Genomic DNA, 18,991 nt, shown 5'->3' with positions numbered 1-18,991 from the left:
GTTTTTTTCCTTAAACTGTTGGGAGAATTTGCAGAAGGTTTGCCAAAGTTTATTTCCAAGTCTCTGTATTTCTTCCTTTCAAAATGTGAATCTACATGATAGTTATTTGGTTTATGAACAGTTAACCAGAAACACTCCTTCAGCCAGGAAAGGTCAGCTGGGTGTTCCACTGTAACTGTGCCAATAATTTTGCTTTTTACTAGCTCCATGGCAAGTCTCCAAACAGGAATGCAAGTCTGTCACAGTTCTGCTGACATTTAATTTTTGCTTCTCAAGTTCCTTCTCCCTCCACCTATTTTTTTTTTTTTTTTTTGCCAAGATAGGCTTACCAGATTAGACAAATCAGTCTTAACTCCTTGTTGTCCTAAACATGAGCATCAGAACTTCAGTTCCTAAAAGTAGGATGGAGAAGGAGATCCTTATGACATGGGAAGTCAATATATGGATGGATAACACATTTAGTGTCTAGGAACCAGAGGGAAAGACCTGGATATCTACCACTGTTGGAACTGGACCCAGGAGCTGCCATCCACACTCAATGCTGCCCTCCTTTTCCCAGCAGAGCCAGCTGGTGCTGTGATCCCATCAGCTCTCACTCACTGAGTAAATTTGGATAGAAAACTTGGGCGCTGCGTGAATTGACACTGGCAAGACCACCATTTCCAGTCCCTAATTAATCTTTGAGGATGTTCAGCAGTTTTCAACCTCCAAGTTACATGAATTTAAAAAGCTTTTGTCTCCTGAGCTAAGGAAGTTACCAGTTGTTACTTTCCACACTTGCCACACTACTTTTAGACATCTCAAGATGTATACTTAGAAGCTGAAATGCAGTGGCCACCTCAGAAAGTTTTGTTCATTTACTGCCTTGATCTCTACAAAGAAGGGTATCAGTCTCATCTGCTGAGGAAGAATCTTCCAGCTAGGTAGGTGTGCTCTTATCTGCTTACACCCCTCCCACCTTCACCACCAAGTGGTTCCGCTCCTCCTCCATTCCTGTTCTGCAAGATTACAGCAGCTACTTTTCATCCTGATTTACTTTGAATAAAAAAATTCACTGAATCATATCAAAATTCACACTTGACAGAGGAAAAATTTCCCAATATGGGAAATTATTTTGTTTCGCAAAACTGGGCTCCCCTAAGTTTTGCGAAGACAAGCAGAATGGAGGTGCAGGATCTGAATATCTGAAAGCTCACCTCTAATAATTCTTTATTCTCTCAGCTGATTTCTTCACATATATGTGGCAATCCAGTTATAAAATATTACCTGAGCAAAAGATAAGTGAGGTGAGAGAAAGGAGCTCTACAACATAAAAAGTTGCAGTGAACAGGGTGGGACAGCTGCCCCTACTTGTCTATCAACTGCACTTCCTCTTGGGTATGCCTGGACATCAATGGAGCTTCCATTGAGAAGAAGAGAGAAGAACCACTGTAAATACTCATTCCAGCAGGTATTTCCAAGCCTTTGCAGATAAAAGAGTGCTCCTTAAGTATGAAAACATCATAAAAAAAATAATTACGTGTAAAACCTAGGAAGACTGACTCAAGCAGAAGTAGAACATGCATATCCTCCAACACATTGCTGTATGAACACATGGTACAGGTGGGTCCTTTACTGAGACATACAGACAGGTACAACCTAGCATGGATCTTTCACCTATTTTTGCCTGAAGCAAGTTTTCTGACACTTTTTTGTAAAAGCTAGATGATGTAGGGGGGCAGAGGGGTGAAGGGGATATCACAAAGCAAAACCATGTCTCTCCCAAATAGGCTCAGAACTAAAGCTGAGCAAAGCATCCTTGCCTACTCCCAATCTGAGCTAATAAATTGCAACCCCTCACCCTGCCACAAAACCAAACCAGCCCACCACTAAACAAAAACCAACCAACAAAAAAGAACCAAAAACAAACCAAAAAATGCTGAAACTCAATTAAAATCAATACTCCCAGGTCTTTTAGTCAGGTTACGGTCACTAAAAATGCATGGATTGCTTTATTTGTAGGGGTGGGAACACACTTTTATCAGATTCTTTGTCTAGCAGAAGCAAAGCAGAAAGGCCAGAAAGGCATGTCTCCTGTTCAATTTGTCTATGGGTTCACAAGTGATGATGTATAGACAGCGGTGTTTTAATGGCACCTCTCACCCAGTGACCCCAAAGTGCTTTTACTTCCTTTAATGAACTCAGCTTCACAGCAGCATGACAGCTTCATTTTACATGGGAACTGAGAGACATGAAGTCATTCATCTGTGCCATGCAGCAGCACAAAATCAGCTCCTGCCAGCCCAGTGATTTATGCATTAGACCACATTCGCTTTTGCACAGCATCCTGTCACCAGGGCTGTCACTTGCTCAGTCACTTGCTCAGACACTACTGTGAACACCATTGCACAGGCACTTTCCAGCCCCAGCCCTGCAAAATGTTAAGTCAACAGTGGCTTAAGACACTCCTTACCTCAGAGGCTCAAGACTTCTGTTTACATTATTAATGTTTCCTGGCAACTTCATCATTCTTCCCCATTAGCTTTGGGTAAGAAAAGTCGTAATTCTTTGACTAGACAACTAGGGAAGCAACTACTAGTGGAAAAAAAATTTTAAAAATAAAAAAGAATAAACCACCATCCAAACCAAACAAACAGATGAAGTTTGATTTTCTGAACATTTAGAACCTGAGTCACCTTATGGATTACAGGAATTTCATATTGCTGCAATGTGGGCATTGCTTGTGTACATGCACAGTCCTCTACCAAGGTTCTTCCACCGAACATGGGCATTACTGCATAAGTTAAAGAACAACATGAAAAGACAATATGCCAAACAAAAAATACTCTCACAGCAGAAGTACTTCAAATTTTAATTAAACAACAAATTGGAATCAAAATGCTCCAAAACAGTAAAGTGTTGTCTGCAATCAACACAAAAGGCACACTGCTGCACCAAATGAGGAATAAAAACAGTTCTGTCATGGCAGAAGTTACATGAAATCTCCTTGAACATGACTATTAGCTAGATCTCACTTGAGTCTCAGCAAAAGCCAAATATTACTGCTTTGGTACCAACAGACAGCATCCTGACTGCCTGTGCCACCATTTCAGAGGGCAAAGTACTCAGACCGTAACACTAAGGGACCAGTGGTCTGGTGAAGAAAAGTTTGACCCTGAGATAGGCCAAGCCATGGCTCTCTCAGCAAACATTCCACAAACAAGATCCTACAGGACTTTTGCATAGGAGAGTTAATTTGTTTCAAATTCCCTATCTTCTGCCAACACAGGATTGCACAAGAGCAGGATAAGGGTGAGTAGACAAATGGGCTCAAGGTCCTAAAGCTTCTCCAGTATTATACTTCAGTTGGTGACCCCACATCACTGCCCTCATACCTTTTTAATGGGTTTTATCTTAATAGATGAAACACATATTTCCAAAAGAGACTCGTGCTGGTGCCATGTGAAAGAAAACTCCTCAGTGTGACTTACTACAGCTTGCATCAGGAACTTACCCTGCAGCTGACATCTAAACCCAAGTAACTCTGGACAACTCCTGCATTTCTGCCAAACTAAGAGTCATTAATTATGCAATTCTGTATTTCCAAAAGGCTTAAAATTTACAAGGTCATAGTTTTACTTCCCTTTAGTGAGAACAACAAAGAGGAATTTACACTTCCCTTTCTCTTACCAGTAGAGTCACTCAGTTTTCACTTATTGTTTAATTAAAGCTGTTTCAGGCCCCAAGAACCTTGTGCCTATATTTTTGGATGCAGCCTAATGGCCCTAAAATAAGTGTAGAAGGAGGTAGACAATTCTTCATAGGTCAGATGATGTTAACAATTTAAATAAAACATAACAAGCTCTTCCCATGATTTCTCTACAGTTTTGCAAATCAAAGTAAAAAAAGAAATGCAAATTGACACCTAACCATGTTAATACTCTGGTACATTCCTCTAGTTTCATATTTCCCTACCTATTCACTCCTTCTCCATAATTTTATCACAGTGGATTTGCTCCCAGTTAAGTGGAACTTTTCTAGATTAAATTAAAACTAGAAAAACTCTTTAGGCAGATGCTTTACTGATTATTGGCACCAATCTTTCCAATCTCCCAGCTTCCAGATAGATTCACCATTGTTCAGTGCTTGCATTTCTCTTGCCCTCACATTTTCCATTTTAAGATGTTATTACACAAAGGGCAAAAGAGAAACCAGAGATCATCTTCTGTCACTGCCTGCTGAGCAGATACAAAGTGTTCCATGACCAGATCCATTAAACAAAATGAAAAAAAAAAAGTGAAATGAGTGGTTAGAAGGGCAACCCCTCTTTAAAATAAAATGCTATCAATGAATTAAAACACAAACAAATGTGTAGCAAATAAACAGATCTGGGATAAATAGCATTTAAATCTAGCTAGTGACAGAATAGATTGGGAGAAAAATATGGTTCCCTCTAACAAGTCTACTACTGGAGCAGTGATTCTACTATTTTAAGGACCTTCAGAAGCTTGGGTTTCTTAGTGGTCTTCCAAAGTACCTTTGAACCAGAATGACTGAATGGATTTCATGGGTAGCAGAGACATAACAATATAAAATTCCATTTCCAGAACATAAACTGCTGCCAGCTTCAGGACAGAGGGCAAAGTTTACTGCTCTGAGTTTGTGATGTTACAAACCTCCAAGTCAATTGATCCTTTGATGTGGGGTTTTTTTTGGGTTTTTTTGTGGTTTGTTTTTTTTTTTTTTTTTTGGTACTGCAAAGTGTATGCTTCTACCATGAACTTTTCCAAGTGTAACTCTTGAAGTCCTATGCATGCTGTGCCTTACCCAGCTATTTATAGTAATAGAAGTATAAGATCATGCTCAAGGCAGGGTTGCAGGGATTGTTTCTCCAAATTGCACATACTAGTTTACACAATTACTAACTTCTGCAGCTCACCACTGGTTTATCTCTAGCACACACCATAGTCCTCATGAGCAGGGTTTCAGAGCAGTTACAGATGAGAGGTAGATACTCCAGAGCACAGCAAGCAGGGCAGAGTTTACCTATTTGTCACACTTCTTCTAGTCTGCAGGATTAAGCCTAATAGCCCTAACAGCTCATTCCCATACTGAGACAACAGCTCCAAAAAAATGCTATGCAATTTAAAGCATCATCATAGTCACATATTATCTTGTATGCCACATCCCATCAACCCAGTTCCTGCTTCACCAACTTTCAAGGCAATGAAGCTTGCTCATGCCTCCTTTTCCTATGTGCTGTTCTGAGGACACATTCTCTTCCCTCCCCTTCTCTTACCCTGAGAGTTTACTCTCTGCCTCCTGGCACACACCTACTCTACTTTTCTCATCTCTCTACCTACTTTTATGAACAAAATCATTCTGCAGTTTTCATGTATTTCACACATGCCACCCCATCTCTCACTCTCCCCTTGAACACAATCACATCCCAGCTACCCAGCCACAGATGCCACCCCACATATCCTTCCAGCCAAGCACAAAAGCAGCAGCTCTAGGCAGTTCTTCCTGCCTCAAGACGAAACAGAAATACCAAGCAGGAATATGCTTCCCTTGGGGAAAAATACAAAAAGCCTCACCCACCAGCAAGCCCCAGCACCACAAACACCCAGCAGAAGCACTGCCTAAGCCACCACACACTCAACTCTCAGCAGCTTCTTCCATAAAATGAGATGCTGCCTGACATGTCACAAGCTTTCTGGCTTTCTCTTCAGCCTGCAGGTCACACTCTTCCTTCCACACCCCATCCCTCCCTGAGCTACACAGGCCTAACAATAATCAAGCAGTAGTTGGGGCATGGGGAGTAAGGCCCTTATGACAGAGAAAGCCGAGCTCAGTTTGTCCCTAAACCAAAACATTGCAGAGACACATTTAGCACATTCCTACTTCAGCACAACCCAATAAGCACCAAACCCTGCCCCACTTCAGCCTTTTTCCCTGCAGCTTCCAGCTGCAGCCATTTAGCTGCATTTACCTTTAAGAAGAAAAACCACATACACAAAGTCTACACTGTATTTTCAAATAAGTACAACTACTGATAGGAGAGAGCTCTGAAAGGCCATTTAGAATGAGAGAAGAGAGCTAGTCTTTTGCTATTGTGTCTGCTGTAGATGTTCTGGGTTTGAATAGCATGTGCAGCTGTGGCTGTGAAGAAATCCATTTTGCCATCAATTCCCATGGCTGACATGCAAGTGAAGACACAGCCCAGTGTCAGCCAAGTGCATATGCTTAGGACATTATTAGTAGCAGGAAGGCAACACATCAGTGTGTGCCCTCCAACTACCACCAAAAGCTTACAAGGCAGAAAGTTCTTACCTGCCTGGCCACCCTCCGAGCTTCCCAGTAAGGTTTAGAGTCTTCTACAGCTTTTCCAATCTTCTTTACCAGCTCATCCAGTTTCACTGTTGCCTCGACCAGCACAGAGCGGAACTTCTGGCGTGCATCCTTCAAAACATTGCAGGAAGGGAAGAAAGGACAAAGGCAGATTAGAGCTTTAAAAATTATTTCTACCCGTTTGTTCTTACCACCTTCAGGTTCCTCTTCAGATTCACACAGGAGCTGACACATTCAAAAGAGTTACTGGCATTTGGACTAAGAATTTTTCAGCAGAGGAACCTGGAAGCCAGAGCCAAATCCTAAAGCCGGCATCCTGGACACCAAATCTTTGTCTTTCAGTGACAGCTTTTATATAAAGCCTACAACAGCCTGTTCTAAATGTTACCTCTGGCAGGGTTTCTCAGAGAGGAATTGTTTGTAAATTACTCACTCTGTGAGGAGACAAACAGCAGTGTAACAAGCTCTGAGAGCGACTTCGATGGCAAAGACATCTCACATACATAAAGCCAGAATGGTGTGCTAGCAGGCAGGCCAAACCTCCACAGCAGGCTGGCAAATCAGCTGGAATTGGCACAGAATGCCCATCTTTTCAGCTATGGTTTCTATCAATGGAGAAGGGCACCTACATTCCACTTCACTGTTAATATTTTCTATATTTTAAAATCCAGCTACTTCCAAACGGGATGTGTTGTGCTCCTTACATGACTAGCTAAAGCAATTAAAATATTTTCTCTGTTCCACTGAAATTTCCACACATGTAAGCAAAGTGATTCTGATTTCAATCTCAGAATTCACCACAGACTCTAAATATATGAAATTATTGCATATTGATGCAAATTCAGGCTGGGACCTGGCCCAGGATTTAAGGAGATGAAGAGGAGGGGCCATGTGAGCTCTCAACAAGGCTTGTAGTTCTAATTAGAGTGCAACATTTATGCAGATTGCTGAAGTGACATGTTAATAATGAGGAAGCAGCTGGCTTGAAGAAGTGCCCTAATTCAGGAAGGTTTTGGCATTATTGTTGACGATTTCTATAATGTAAAACTGCTTATTCACTGGAAGATTTAAAATACATTCCAAACTGCCACTATGCTCTCAGAAGGGGAAAAAATGCAACAATACATCAGTTTTTACAGAACAAGCAACATACTTCTGTAAAAGCTTCTTTGCTTCCTTTTTAGTGTTATGTAAAACTTGAACCAGCATCAGCATTATCTTAGTGCTGGGCAAATAGCTTTGTTCCAATTTATTCTACGGAATTATTCAAATGGGTAACAAGGTCAAAAATGGAGAATTAAATGGACATTAACTTATTATTTCATTAACTCAAATCCAGTCAATAATCTCATTTCTCAGTGAAAGCCTGAAATGTATCATTGAAACAATATTTATTGAGTCAATGATTTTCTCAGTGAGAAGAATTTGAATATTTCCAATTAAATTACTGGACCATACATGGTTCACAGCTCAAAATTAGTTTTGTAAGTAACTGAAAAAAGACTCCAAGCATGATGACTATATTGCAAGAAAAATATTAAGTGCTGAAGTATATTTAACAAAGAGGAAAATTCTTTGCAAGTGTAGGAACAGAATTAAAAGCTCATTTCTAAATGAATGAGCTGGAAGATTTCTTTTCACTCTCTTTGTGAAAGCTGCATTTCAGGATATTAGTTAGGCAAAGCAAATAGTTTAAGTAAAAAAATCCTTATGCAGTGATTCATCCAAAAGTTCAGTTCCCATGTTTGTAAGATAAGCACTTGGAACAAAGAAATCATCACTACAAATCTGTGCTTGGAGACCCACCCCAAATTTACTCATGTAATAATTATATACAGTCTTATCCCATGGGAAAAAGATGACTAGTTCCCACTTGGAGTTTAAAAAACAAAACAAAAGAAAACAAAGGACACTAAGAACAAAGCAGTCAAATTAACAGCAACTTCTGTACCCATTCATCTCCCTTTAACTCTGAAGCAGATAAAAATTACTGAACTCCAAGTGCTCCTCTAACTGCTGCCTGAAGCACAAGTCTTACAAGTGGTAAAACAGACATTTGCCCATGAGCAAACTCCCATCCACACAGTAGTCAGCTACACAGAATACGAAGCTTCAGCTGAAGAACACACTGGTGTAAAATTCCAGTTTATCATTTTCCTCCAAAGATGACTGGTTCTTCTTTTAAGGCTTAATTTAGGTCTGACCACCCTCATTCTTGCGGTGAAGAACAATAATGAAAACCAAAACACCCCAGAACTTTGTATCATCCATCACAACTTATTTTAAGTGACATTTATTCTCAGGCTCCTGACTGTCAGGAACACAAGCCTGCAGGCTCCAATACCTGCATGACAGAACAAGCAACTGCTCAATTCTCTGCTGGGATTCGTCCCCCTACCAAAGGTTTCCAGCCATCCCCTTCAGACCCAGCAGCAGGATGCCGAGGACTCTTGAGGTGGGATGCCAAACCCACGCCCTCTGCAGCCCTACACACAGCACTTTTACTCTCCACCAGCCCCAACTACACTACAAAAGCAAACAATCCCACACTGTGTGCGTGCTCCTGTGGGAACCCAGTGCCTTCACACCACCCAGCCTCCTCAACCCAAAGTCACAGCTCCCCCCTGCAAACACTCAGCCACACTCCTGGGTCCAGGGTGTGAGCCCTGCCACGTGCTGGCAGAGCACCTGCAAAAGACATCACCCTTGGGACAGCACAAAACTCCCCTGGCAGGTAATCCTGGGGAAGTCTGAGTAAGAACTACAGGTGCAGCAGCTATTTTTACACTTCATGTGAAAACTAGGTCAGAAGCATCAAGGCAATTGCACCAGTCAGTAGGACTGGGCTTGGTGCACTTACTCCTTATGGGACATGAGAAGCACACCTGCTGCCCATGGAAATGAATGGGCCTGTGGTCAAGGCAGTTACCTGGGAATTGATTTAATTCACTGCTCTATGTCTGGCCTCCCACGTTACTGTCAGCGAGACACTTCGACTCACATGTGAAGTAGTTCAAAAATATAAATCCTCCTAATGCTGATTTCTGTAAGGACACAAACTTAGAGGCCCAGAACAGCACATCACTGCAGCTCATTCGTGGTCCCCAGCACAGGGTAAGTCCTACATCCGTGTTAGAAAGACAACCATGACATTTTCAAGCTACTTATCAAATCCTCTGGTGTGACTTGCCCCTCCATGCAAGTGTTACTATTGAACTGCCAAACTCTTGCTTCATTTAGATCTTTATCTAGCACACATGGATAATAGAGAAAGGAAAATATGTCAATTCCTGCAACTTGCTGTCATGAGCAAAATCAAGACAGTGCAGCATATGCCACAGAAATTTTCTAGCACAGTCCTCAATCTCTAGTTTCTGTATTTCAGTTTCTGTAAAGATAATTCATTCCAGCAGAAATGCTATTCATTGATAACAGCAGCCTTAGGTAATATGAGTCACTCTCACCATTTCTGGGCAAGTTTCTGTATTTTGGGTTTTTTTGTTTTTCTCATCACTGCACTGAATATATACACAGACTCTAACAGAAGCAATGCAACTGACATGAGACATCTCAAACACCCTGGAATTTTTAAAGCATGTTTTCCCCTCTACTCACTCCTAATCTTCTGTGATCATTTTTAAGAACACCTTGCTTCTGATTTTAGAAATAGAAAGATGACATTGAAAATGTTAGCCAGTCAGCTTTCAATGTTTTTTTCCCCTCCTATTTGCTCAAATGAGATTATGATAAACCTTTTCCAAGCTGGACAAAAGCCAATTAAGGCATTTAACCTCAATGTGTGTTGCAAGGTTAAAAAAAAAAAAAAAAGGTAGCAGGAGAAGCTTCCCACTTAAATTATTTAAATTACAGCCTTAACAAGTAGACTCTCACTAGCTAGCTGTTTGTCATACACACGCTCTATCAGGCAGAGCACTTAGTGTAGCACGTGGACAGCTGCAGTTTACTTTTCAACATCTTTTTCTATGGCTGCAAGAGCTCCACGCTCATCAACTTTCTTCCTGGAAATCCTTAGCACTTTTCTTTCGAAAGAGATTTCACTATCACTGTCTTAAGGAGCATGCCACACCTCTACCCCATATATGGTTTGGCTGCAATAGTTCATTATTAAAAGCAGACTTTGTTTCCAGCGACTTGCTGCTGGGCAGCTTTTTGATACTGCACCAGAAAGAGGGACCACGCTTAAGGACAGTTCATCCTTACAGCAGCATTTTGAAGATCCATTCTCAAATGTGGGGAAAAAACTAAAAAGATAAAATACAATTTTCAACCTATACAGCACCTGTCAGAGGAAAAAAGCATGCCTGTTTTCCTCACTCATGAGTGATGGTGAGGAGCTGGTGTTAGATGCCAGATGACAAGCAAATAACTATTTCTGCCCATCAAATGAAACATGTATTTTCAAACAATTTTATTTTTAAAATGAGCTTTACATATCAACCATGTCTGAATCATCTTAGTACCAAGCACATCTAAATTTCATTTACAAAGGTTGTCTCATGACCGTTCTGCCAGTCTGGTGTGCAGAACCTCTGGCAAGCATGGGAGGCGCATGGAAATGGAATTGCTGGCTGAGACAGGCTTAATCTCTTTCCAAGAGGCTGACAGGATGCATACCCATCTTATCTGCTACAAAGACCTACCAGCTCCAAAAGCTCATCTCCAAGCTAAACCAGCATCAGTATCATACATCCACACCAAACAGATGCACAAGGTGTGCTCAGAAAATGACCTTCAAGCATCAAACCAGTTAAAGACACTTTTAGCATCTCTTTGGTACCTGAGTTCAAGTAAGCCAGACTGGCAACTGAACCTTAAAAACAAAGTGCAAGAAAGGGGATAAGTAGTGTCTCAGTTTTTAAGGGATAACAAAAGTCTTCGGTTTGGTTTTTGTTTTTTTTCAAGGCAGCTCCTAATTTGCTATCCAAGAACAGTTAAAAAATCAGTACCTGAAAGTTGCTCAAACCTCCTGCTTGCAGACGTTACAAACTGAGACTACAATACTTTTTACTACAAATGTTTTTAATTATCTTAGAAGAAGAGAGAAGAAAGCAGGCATGGGAGAGTATTGGGTTCTCCTTCCAAAGCAAGATTCCTCCACCTAACCCTTCCTCTCTCAGGCTGGAAACCCATATTTAAGTCAAGAACATGAATCAAGTAAAGCCCTTTGACTCACTTGGTTGACAAAATCTTTCCAGAGCCACAGCAGAGGAAGAAGCCTTCCCTTACCATCCTTGGATGAAAGCAGAAGGCAAAACAACAAGCAATTCATACACAGGAGCCATTTCCTATGGAAGCAAGTAGATCATAAAGAAATGTGGAAAGATTTGTCCTGATAGTGCTGGATGAATCCATCACCCATGCACATCCTCCTCCAAAAGCCAGCAGGAAGACCAGCCAGTGAACTGCTTGGCCCTTATCTCTGCATTCTTTTGTGGACACTGGAAAATGCTGCACAGGGATACTGATAAGGTAGCGGATGTTTCCAGAGATAGATGTTTCCTCAAGCCAAGCAGGCATGCTCAGAATGAGATTCCACACACTGAGAGGTCATTTTTCTAAAATCTGAAAGACGGAAGATTTTTTCTTTTAAATCTACTTACATGTTTTACGTGTGACAGGGTCAACAGCTCATGTTTTTATTTTCCTAAAAACAAGTATTTCAGTGAAGAAGTAAGAAGCAATTCTAAATAACTGGTGAGTATCCGCCAGCCAGTGGGAAGCAGAGAATTAATTCCTTGTTTTGCTTTGCTTGTGTGTGCAGCTTTTGCTTTACTTAACTGCGTTCATCTCAACCTGTGGGTTTTCTCACTTCTACTCTTCTGGTTCTCCCTCCCATCCCACAGGCGGGGAGGGAGACAGCAGCTGTGTCATGCTTATCATGCAGCTGGGGTTAAACCACAACAGAAAGCCCTTCCCCTTATGAGAGGGGTTCAACTGCTGACAAGGCTCACAAGTGAAAGAGCACCACAGCTAATAAACTCCTTTCCTTTTATCCAACAACAACCCAGCGTGACCATTATCCAGGACTAAAAGCAAGACGAAGTCTTACAGATCAGGAATAGAGGATCCAGGCAAGCACACAAGAAGGATCCCAACCAGGCCCTCTGATAAGAAGCATGGCTGAAAGCAGCACTGTTCAGCTCCAGTTTTCCTGTGCACTATCTCCCATGAACAAACATTGGCAAGCTCGTAGCTCCAGCAACACAAAAAACGCTCTCTAACAAAAACCACATTTGGGATAGCTGGGATTCCAGTGGTAACTTTAATGGTATGTGCTGCATTTCCCGTCCCCACAAAGCTGCCAGAGGGTCCCTGGGTTAATTTGTTACATCTGAGTTGTACTTTCAGAGCCAGTCCAAGCTGTGTGTGAGCTGGCTGGACAGACAAATCATGCACGTTTGTCAAGTACATTCGCAGCTCCTGATGTGAGTTCAGATGGAGATGCACTTCCAATAAACAGGAAAAAACCTCTTGCACTTGGCCAAAACACACTTTTATCTCCCCTGCAAGACGTTTCCCTCAGCCCTTCACGGACACTTCAAACATAAACAGGGACATTAGCGGAGCCAAGTGTTAAATCCCTCAGAGAACCCTTATCGTCCTTCTGCTGTGTCAGTAATGCTCAGTGTTGCACTTAGGATGAGCAGCATTATGGATTTTAAATCAAGTCTAATCAAAGATTCATTAACAGGCAATACATTAACGCAACATATAACTACAAACCACTCAGTGCCCTTCAGCCACTCTGCAACTCCTGAACAGGCAGAGTGTGTCAGCAGGTCAGGATATTTCTTCAGGGTTTAATAGGATAGGTCAAAAGAGCAAAAAACGAGTAGTTCTTCCAAGTAAAAGAATAGATGTAGCCAACTTCAGCGTATCTGTTCAAGTCATGCCATGCATGTATAGCCCGTGCTCTCACAGGCAGTATGGGTGCAGAACTTATTTTAAAAGATTAAAAAACCCAGACTGTTCAACTTAAAAACAGATCATCTGGCAGTTTCAGAGCAGAACTTAAATAAGTGGCAGGCTGATCAACTTAAAACAGAATTCCCCATTTTATCACCTCAGTAAGCAGTAGACACCAGTATTTTCTACATTGCTCAAACAAGGATATTCCCGTGGCTACACCAAGCCAGTGCAATCTCAAAATCCCAGAAGCCTCTACTGAATTTAGCCCCATAATATTTTCCACCGGGTAACGCAGCATTATTACTTCCATTCTGCAGATGCAGACCTGAGGCACAGCAAGAACAAAAGCAAGGGTTTAGAAGGATTTAACAGCCTTTCTTTCCAGTTAATGGGAACTGGAGACAGTCAGCAGTCCCACTTAGAGCAACTCACACAAAGCTACATACAGGAAGTCCAGAACAGTCTTACAGAACTCAGATGCCACAAGGTTACCCTTCCTGCTTATCAGAGAGTACATCAAGTCACAAAAACACGGGTGTCTTTTTCTGAATTTCCTTCAAAGAAATATACCTTCAACTCAAACACTCCCATTGCTTTTTCAGATTATTCTGGGAAAAAATTAACAGTGGGAATGTACAGATCACAAAGTAATATTACAGGAAGCTGGTAGTCAGCAACTTGTGCGCTAAATAATGCAATGATACATCTATTTTCCCATTAAAGATATTGAAAAGATGAAGAAAATGATACTAGAAAAACAGGATAAATATAACTCCATGTCTGGTTAAAAAACACCCACACACATCTTTCTTCCACTGAAATATAGCAGGAACACCACAAACTAGGAAGGGGTAGCAAGAGGGACCCAAAGCAGCTAATAAGAGCCAAAAGTGCAAATCTTCAAGGGGAAACTCAGCATGACTCTCCCAGAAGCTCACATTTTCAACAGCTTTCATGGATTTTGGAAGGCTTTGAAGCAGAATGATCCCAATTCCAAACGCCTCCTTCCAAACTTTCCTACGAAGCTGCTTGGCAAATCTTTCTTTTCTTCTGCAGAGCATGAATGCAGAGATTTTCTGCTAACCAGTGTTGGTTGTTGTGGGATCTTTTTATTCCTTTCCCCTAGAAAGGTTTTAAGTCCATTTAAAATGCATTTATCAACCTGTATATAAATTAAGCCTTGCTTACATCATCCAACTGTCCTCAATATTTAAGCATATCAAATGTAATGAAAATCTTTACGGATTAAAAATTATGCAGTTGCTCGATACCACAAAGTCGCATCCATCCAGTAATAAGATTTTTGGATTAAAAGTGAAGAGGAAACATTCAAGAAAGCATACTCTTGGCGGTATTTCACCTTAATTACATCAAAAACTGCTTACAGTAAGTACTACAGACAGATCTGCAGTAAACACTTAATGGCAAAGTGCAGAGAATGATTATATGATTTCTACCTAACACCTGGTCTTTACTAGGCTGAGTAAGCAACAATGTAAGACCAAGTCAATGTGGAAATTCTGCTCTTTTATTTACAGTTATATTTCCAGGAGCCTTTCAGCCTCTACAGCTCAGCATGTGCCACACACACAGTAGCTACAAATCTGCAGGCTTGACAAACATTTGATCACATGAGTAATTTTAATCAAGCAGCAAAATCCCATCTTAAAGTCACTAGGATTTATTTCATGAGGATGCCTTTGCATTATTATTACTATTCCATCTGCTTCATAACATGTCCTCTGTGAAAGGTTATGAAAAAATTAATAAAATCCAGGCAACTATCCATAACACCATCTTTCAATTTCAGTACCTCAGCATGAAATAAGGAGACTGAAAAGATACATATAATGATTTTTTTCAATATATCTATATAAAGATTCCTGAAGTCCATTTAATTGCTACTGTTGCAGACTAGACTACTGATTTTTAAAGTTCACTCATAAAATTTAAATCATGCTAGTGACACTGAACAGTTTTCACAGCAAAAATACTGTTTCATTTTGTACAGAAAACAGTTCCTCATTTAACTAATTTTATTAACCAACAAATTCATGATCTACATGCCACAAATGACAGAATATGCAAACAAGTGGGGATAAGAAACAAGCTACAAGACAAAGCATGTACAAAGACCATAATCCCATTTTCTGTTCAGCGCTTTCAATGGATACTCCAGTATTTTAAAATTCTACCAAGAACCACACCATGCTTGAGGTATCCATCTCATGAAAAGACACACAAGCCAAAAAAAACTAAAAATCAAACAAACCATACTTTGACATCTTGAAGGTACAGACAGAAATCTATAGATGCACTTTTATAGTATGTTCCTCACTGCAATCTCAGAATGTTTTAATACAGTATTCAAAACTTTGTAATGATATCAAAATTATTTAGGATGTAAAGTCATATTTTATGCCAATTTTTTTAGGACATATTCATCTTACACTTCCATTGGCTTTATCTTCTTTGTTTTTCAAATAAAAGAAAATTTAGATGCACACATAGAATAGTTTGTTTTGCTTCACTATTAGATCAATAATGTTGAGCCTTCCAAAATAATTACCAAGATGAAGCTCAAATTTGGGGATTTAGAAACAATTTCTTCAGAACTTGCTATTAGATTTTTAAGTATTCACGAAAACCTCTCTGTATAACCAGGAAGTCTTTTATTCCAACTTTCCTTCATCACCTTCCTTGCTCAGGAAGTGATGACAAAAAAGGCAAAGATAACAATCTAAAAAAACCCCAAAGAGAAGATCCTATCAGATAGTTGTATGGCAAAAACCTCTTAACCAAATAACTTTCCCTGTCTATAATCAACAAACACAAAACAGTGACTTGTAAAAATAAAACTTCTCTAAGCTTAGTGTCAAAACCTAAAAATAAGTTCTGGCAGTGGCTGTGTGTGAGGTTGTCCACACAGGGTTTTTACACTCTCAGCATACCTCTACCTTTTCTCTTTTTTTTCAGCTCTTAGGTCAATTAATATCTTTAAAAACATCATCACCAGACTCTTGCTGTGAAATTACCATTCAGGATGCACAAATTCAGAAGGCAACCTACTCAAAAACACTGTCCTTCTGTTCACAAAATCCAGCATGCACAAAAGGCAAATGTAAGGATAAATTCTGTACCTCCAGCTCCGTCTCTCTGCGATTGATATCATCTGTAGATTGATTCAGCTTTTCTAGCTCCCCCTAGAAGGAAAGAAAGTCAGATGCATAGTAAGAAATCAGGGAAAAAAACACGTCTGAGAAGGCTCATTCAGCATCCCCACTGAAAGCTCACAAGAGCTTTGGCTAATGAATTTAGTGAAAAGAGGAAACCTTGAGATGTTCAGCTTAACTTTGCCAGTGGTCTTCTACTTTGCTACTTAAAAGAAAAAATAATCAGAGAAGCTCTATAGTTTTATGTTAAGGCAACACATTTCCTATTCTGGCTACTTCTTCACTAGTACAAATAAACACAAAGTACGGTACTCTGTCTCATTAATCAATACAGTCAGTATCAGCGAGGTACTGGGGAGACAGACACACCCACCCTGAAAGATTAGCATAAAGTTTGTACTATCACAGGAGACACCCAGTGAAAGGACAGAACTGATAAGAAACACATCTTGGTGCATGAGAGGCATTTTATTTTGGATTTTGGCAAACCATTTATTAACCCAACCAGTCCAGGGGACATACAATTATGTTTACATAATTTGCCTTCCTGCCAACATTTTGATCCGATAACAGCAGAAATAAAGGTGTTAAATCCCTTGAATAAATATGTAGCAGAAGTGCTGCTGGCATGAATGAAGTTAGTGTAAAAATAAAGCTCATTCTTACTGTCTTTCTTACCTCAAAAAGCAACCCTTAGGAGGAGACCTGATAGCTTTCTTTATTTGAGCAACATGTTCCTTCATGCGAGATTATAAGATTTTTAACAGGAGTGTTCTCCAATTTAAACATTATTTAATTGTCAACTGGTGTAACAGAACACGCCATTAAATGTTTTGCTGTACAAACCGAACGCTGTAAATTGATTGCCACTTGAGCAGTTTCCCACTAGACTACAAGAATTACTCCAGTTACAACCAGAAAGGAATTAATTACAACAGTTTAGCTCTCTTAGCCTCAGCGGTCAGATTTCATTTCCTTACTCCTAGGACTTGGAAAACACCTATTCGGGTGTCCATGTTGTCTGAAACAAACACTCATCCAAAAATTACCTAATTGTCTCTTACTGTAAGGCTCTAAACCTCATGGCTCTGCGGAAGCAGGCACAGCAGCCTGTTTTTCAAACCAAACAGAAAACTGAACAAAAACAATTGTTTTGCCAACAATTCACAAATCGTATATGTGGAAACGTGTTGCAAGCTGAAGAACCTAAGGCCGAAATTAGATCAATAGACACCAACCAAGCTCAGCCTCATAAAATCAGGGCAGTACCAAGCTAGCTTTTGGCTGAGGGCCTCGCTCTGTGTAACCATGTTTTGAGAATTTTGCAATGGCTCTGCACAGCCCTGGAAAACAAAATGCTCACGATGGAGAAAAGAATGACAATTACAGCGCACGGGGACCTGCGCCAAGGATCCTCTCAGCAATGTACACACGTGTTATATTCATTCATGACAAACAGTACCAGCAATGCTGGAGGCAAAAATCATAAATCTGCAGAGTCCTAAAAATACATTTCATTTTGGGGACCACAGCGTGCTTCAAGTTTGTACCATACTACTGGTCGAGACAGGATTTTGGGGAGAAAAGCTCTGTTTAGAAATCATGCAAGAATAAAAAGCATTGCAGAAGGCATTCACCGAGAGGAAGCACCATATTCCACTAAAGCTCCTTCTTACGAGAAATAAAAAAATAATGACAAAAATAATGAAATAAAATTTTAAAACCTATATTTTCCCGCATTTATGAATTTCTAAGCAGCAGCCCCGCTCCACGAGCAAGGTCACGCTGTCATGGTCAAAACTAAAAACGGGAGGGGTGAGGATTTCAGCAGGAGGAGGAGAAGGAGGGACGCCCAACAGAGCCCGGAGCGATGCCCGGGGTAACAAAGGGCTGGGGCGCTCCGGGGGCGCTTCCCCCGCTCCCGGCGGGCACAGAGACACCCGGGGCTGCTCCGGGAAGAAAAAAAAAAAAAAAAAAAAAAAATATATATATATACAAATACACACACACACATATATATAAGTATATGTATATATATATAAATATATATGTATATATGTATGTATGTATGTATGTGTGCACATACGCAGCAAAAGCAATGAAATAAAAGACAAGCATTATAACACACACATTAAAATGAACTTTAAAAAACGCAGCCGCCCCTCGGCAGCAGGCCCTCACCTGGATGCGGGGGTCCACCTCCTCGTCCTCGGGCCGCGGCGGTTCCTCAGCGGGGCGGCCCCGGCGGCCGCCCGGCTCCATGGCGGCCCCGCTGCCGCCGGCGCCTCCCGCGCCGCCGCTCCCGGGCCCGGCTCCGCCGCCCGGCCCCGCCTCCGGGGGAACCCCTCCCTCCCCACAGCGCCCCCCGTCTCTTTGTGCCTTCGCAGCGCAGCGAAATTGCGGGGTTTCCTTTTTTTCCTCCCCCTTCTTTTTATTTTTTTTCTTTTTTTTTTAACCCTCCCTCACTCCCCGTTTTTCTGGCGTGCTAATTCCTGGGTCCCCCCCGCAGCGGCGCTGCGTGAAACCAGGATGAGTAGTTCCAGGTGCAGGGAAACGCT

At 41.0% G+C, this 18,991-nt stretch overlaps 1 protein-coding gene across 2 annotated transcripts in view; it reads right to left on the bottom strand.

The window, feature by feature from the left end:
- The window catches only part of SH3BP5 (SH3 domain binding protein 5), a 53,665-nt gene extending 34,896 nt beyond the window's left edge, over positions 1–18,769 (bottom strand). For both annotated transcript variants that reach the window (XM_072925782.1, XM_002196325.6), the window contains exons 1-3: positions 18,615–18,769; positions 16,401–16,463; positions 6,313–6,441 (exon numbers count right to left, since the gene is read on the bottom strand). In XM_072925782.1, coding sequence (XP_072781883.1) covers positions 6,313–6,441; positions 16,401–16,463; positions 18,615–18,695 — 273 coding nt within the window. In that variant the 5' untranslated portion in view covers positions 18,696–18,769. The remainder of the gene's footprint in view (positions 1–6,312; positions 6,442–16,400; positions 16,464–18,614) is intronic.
- Between the last annotated feature and the right edge of the window lie 222 nt (positions 18,770–18,991).

Source organism: Taeniopygia guttata, chromosome 2, assembly GCF_048771995.1.
Source record: "Taeniopygia guttata chromosome 2, bTaeGut7.mat, whole genome shotgun sequence".
Classification (NCBI taxonomy): Eukaryota; Metazoa; Chordata; class Aves; order Passeriformes; family Estrildidae; genus Taeniopygia; species Taeniopygia guttata.
This window is presented reverse-complemented; position numbering and strand designations above follow the sequence as displayed.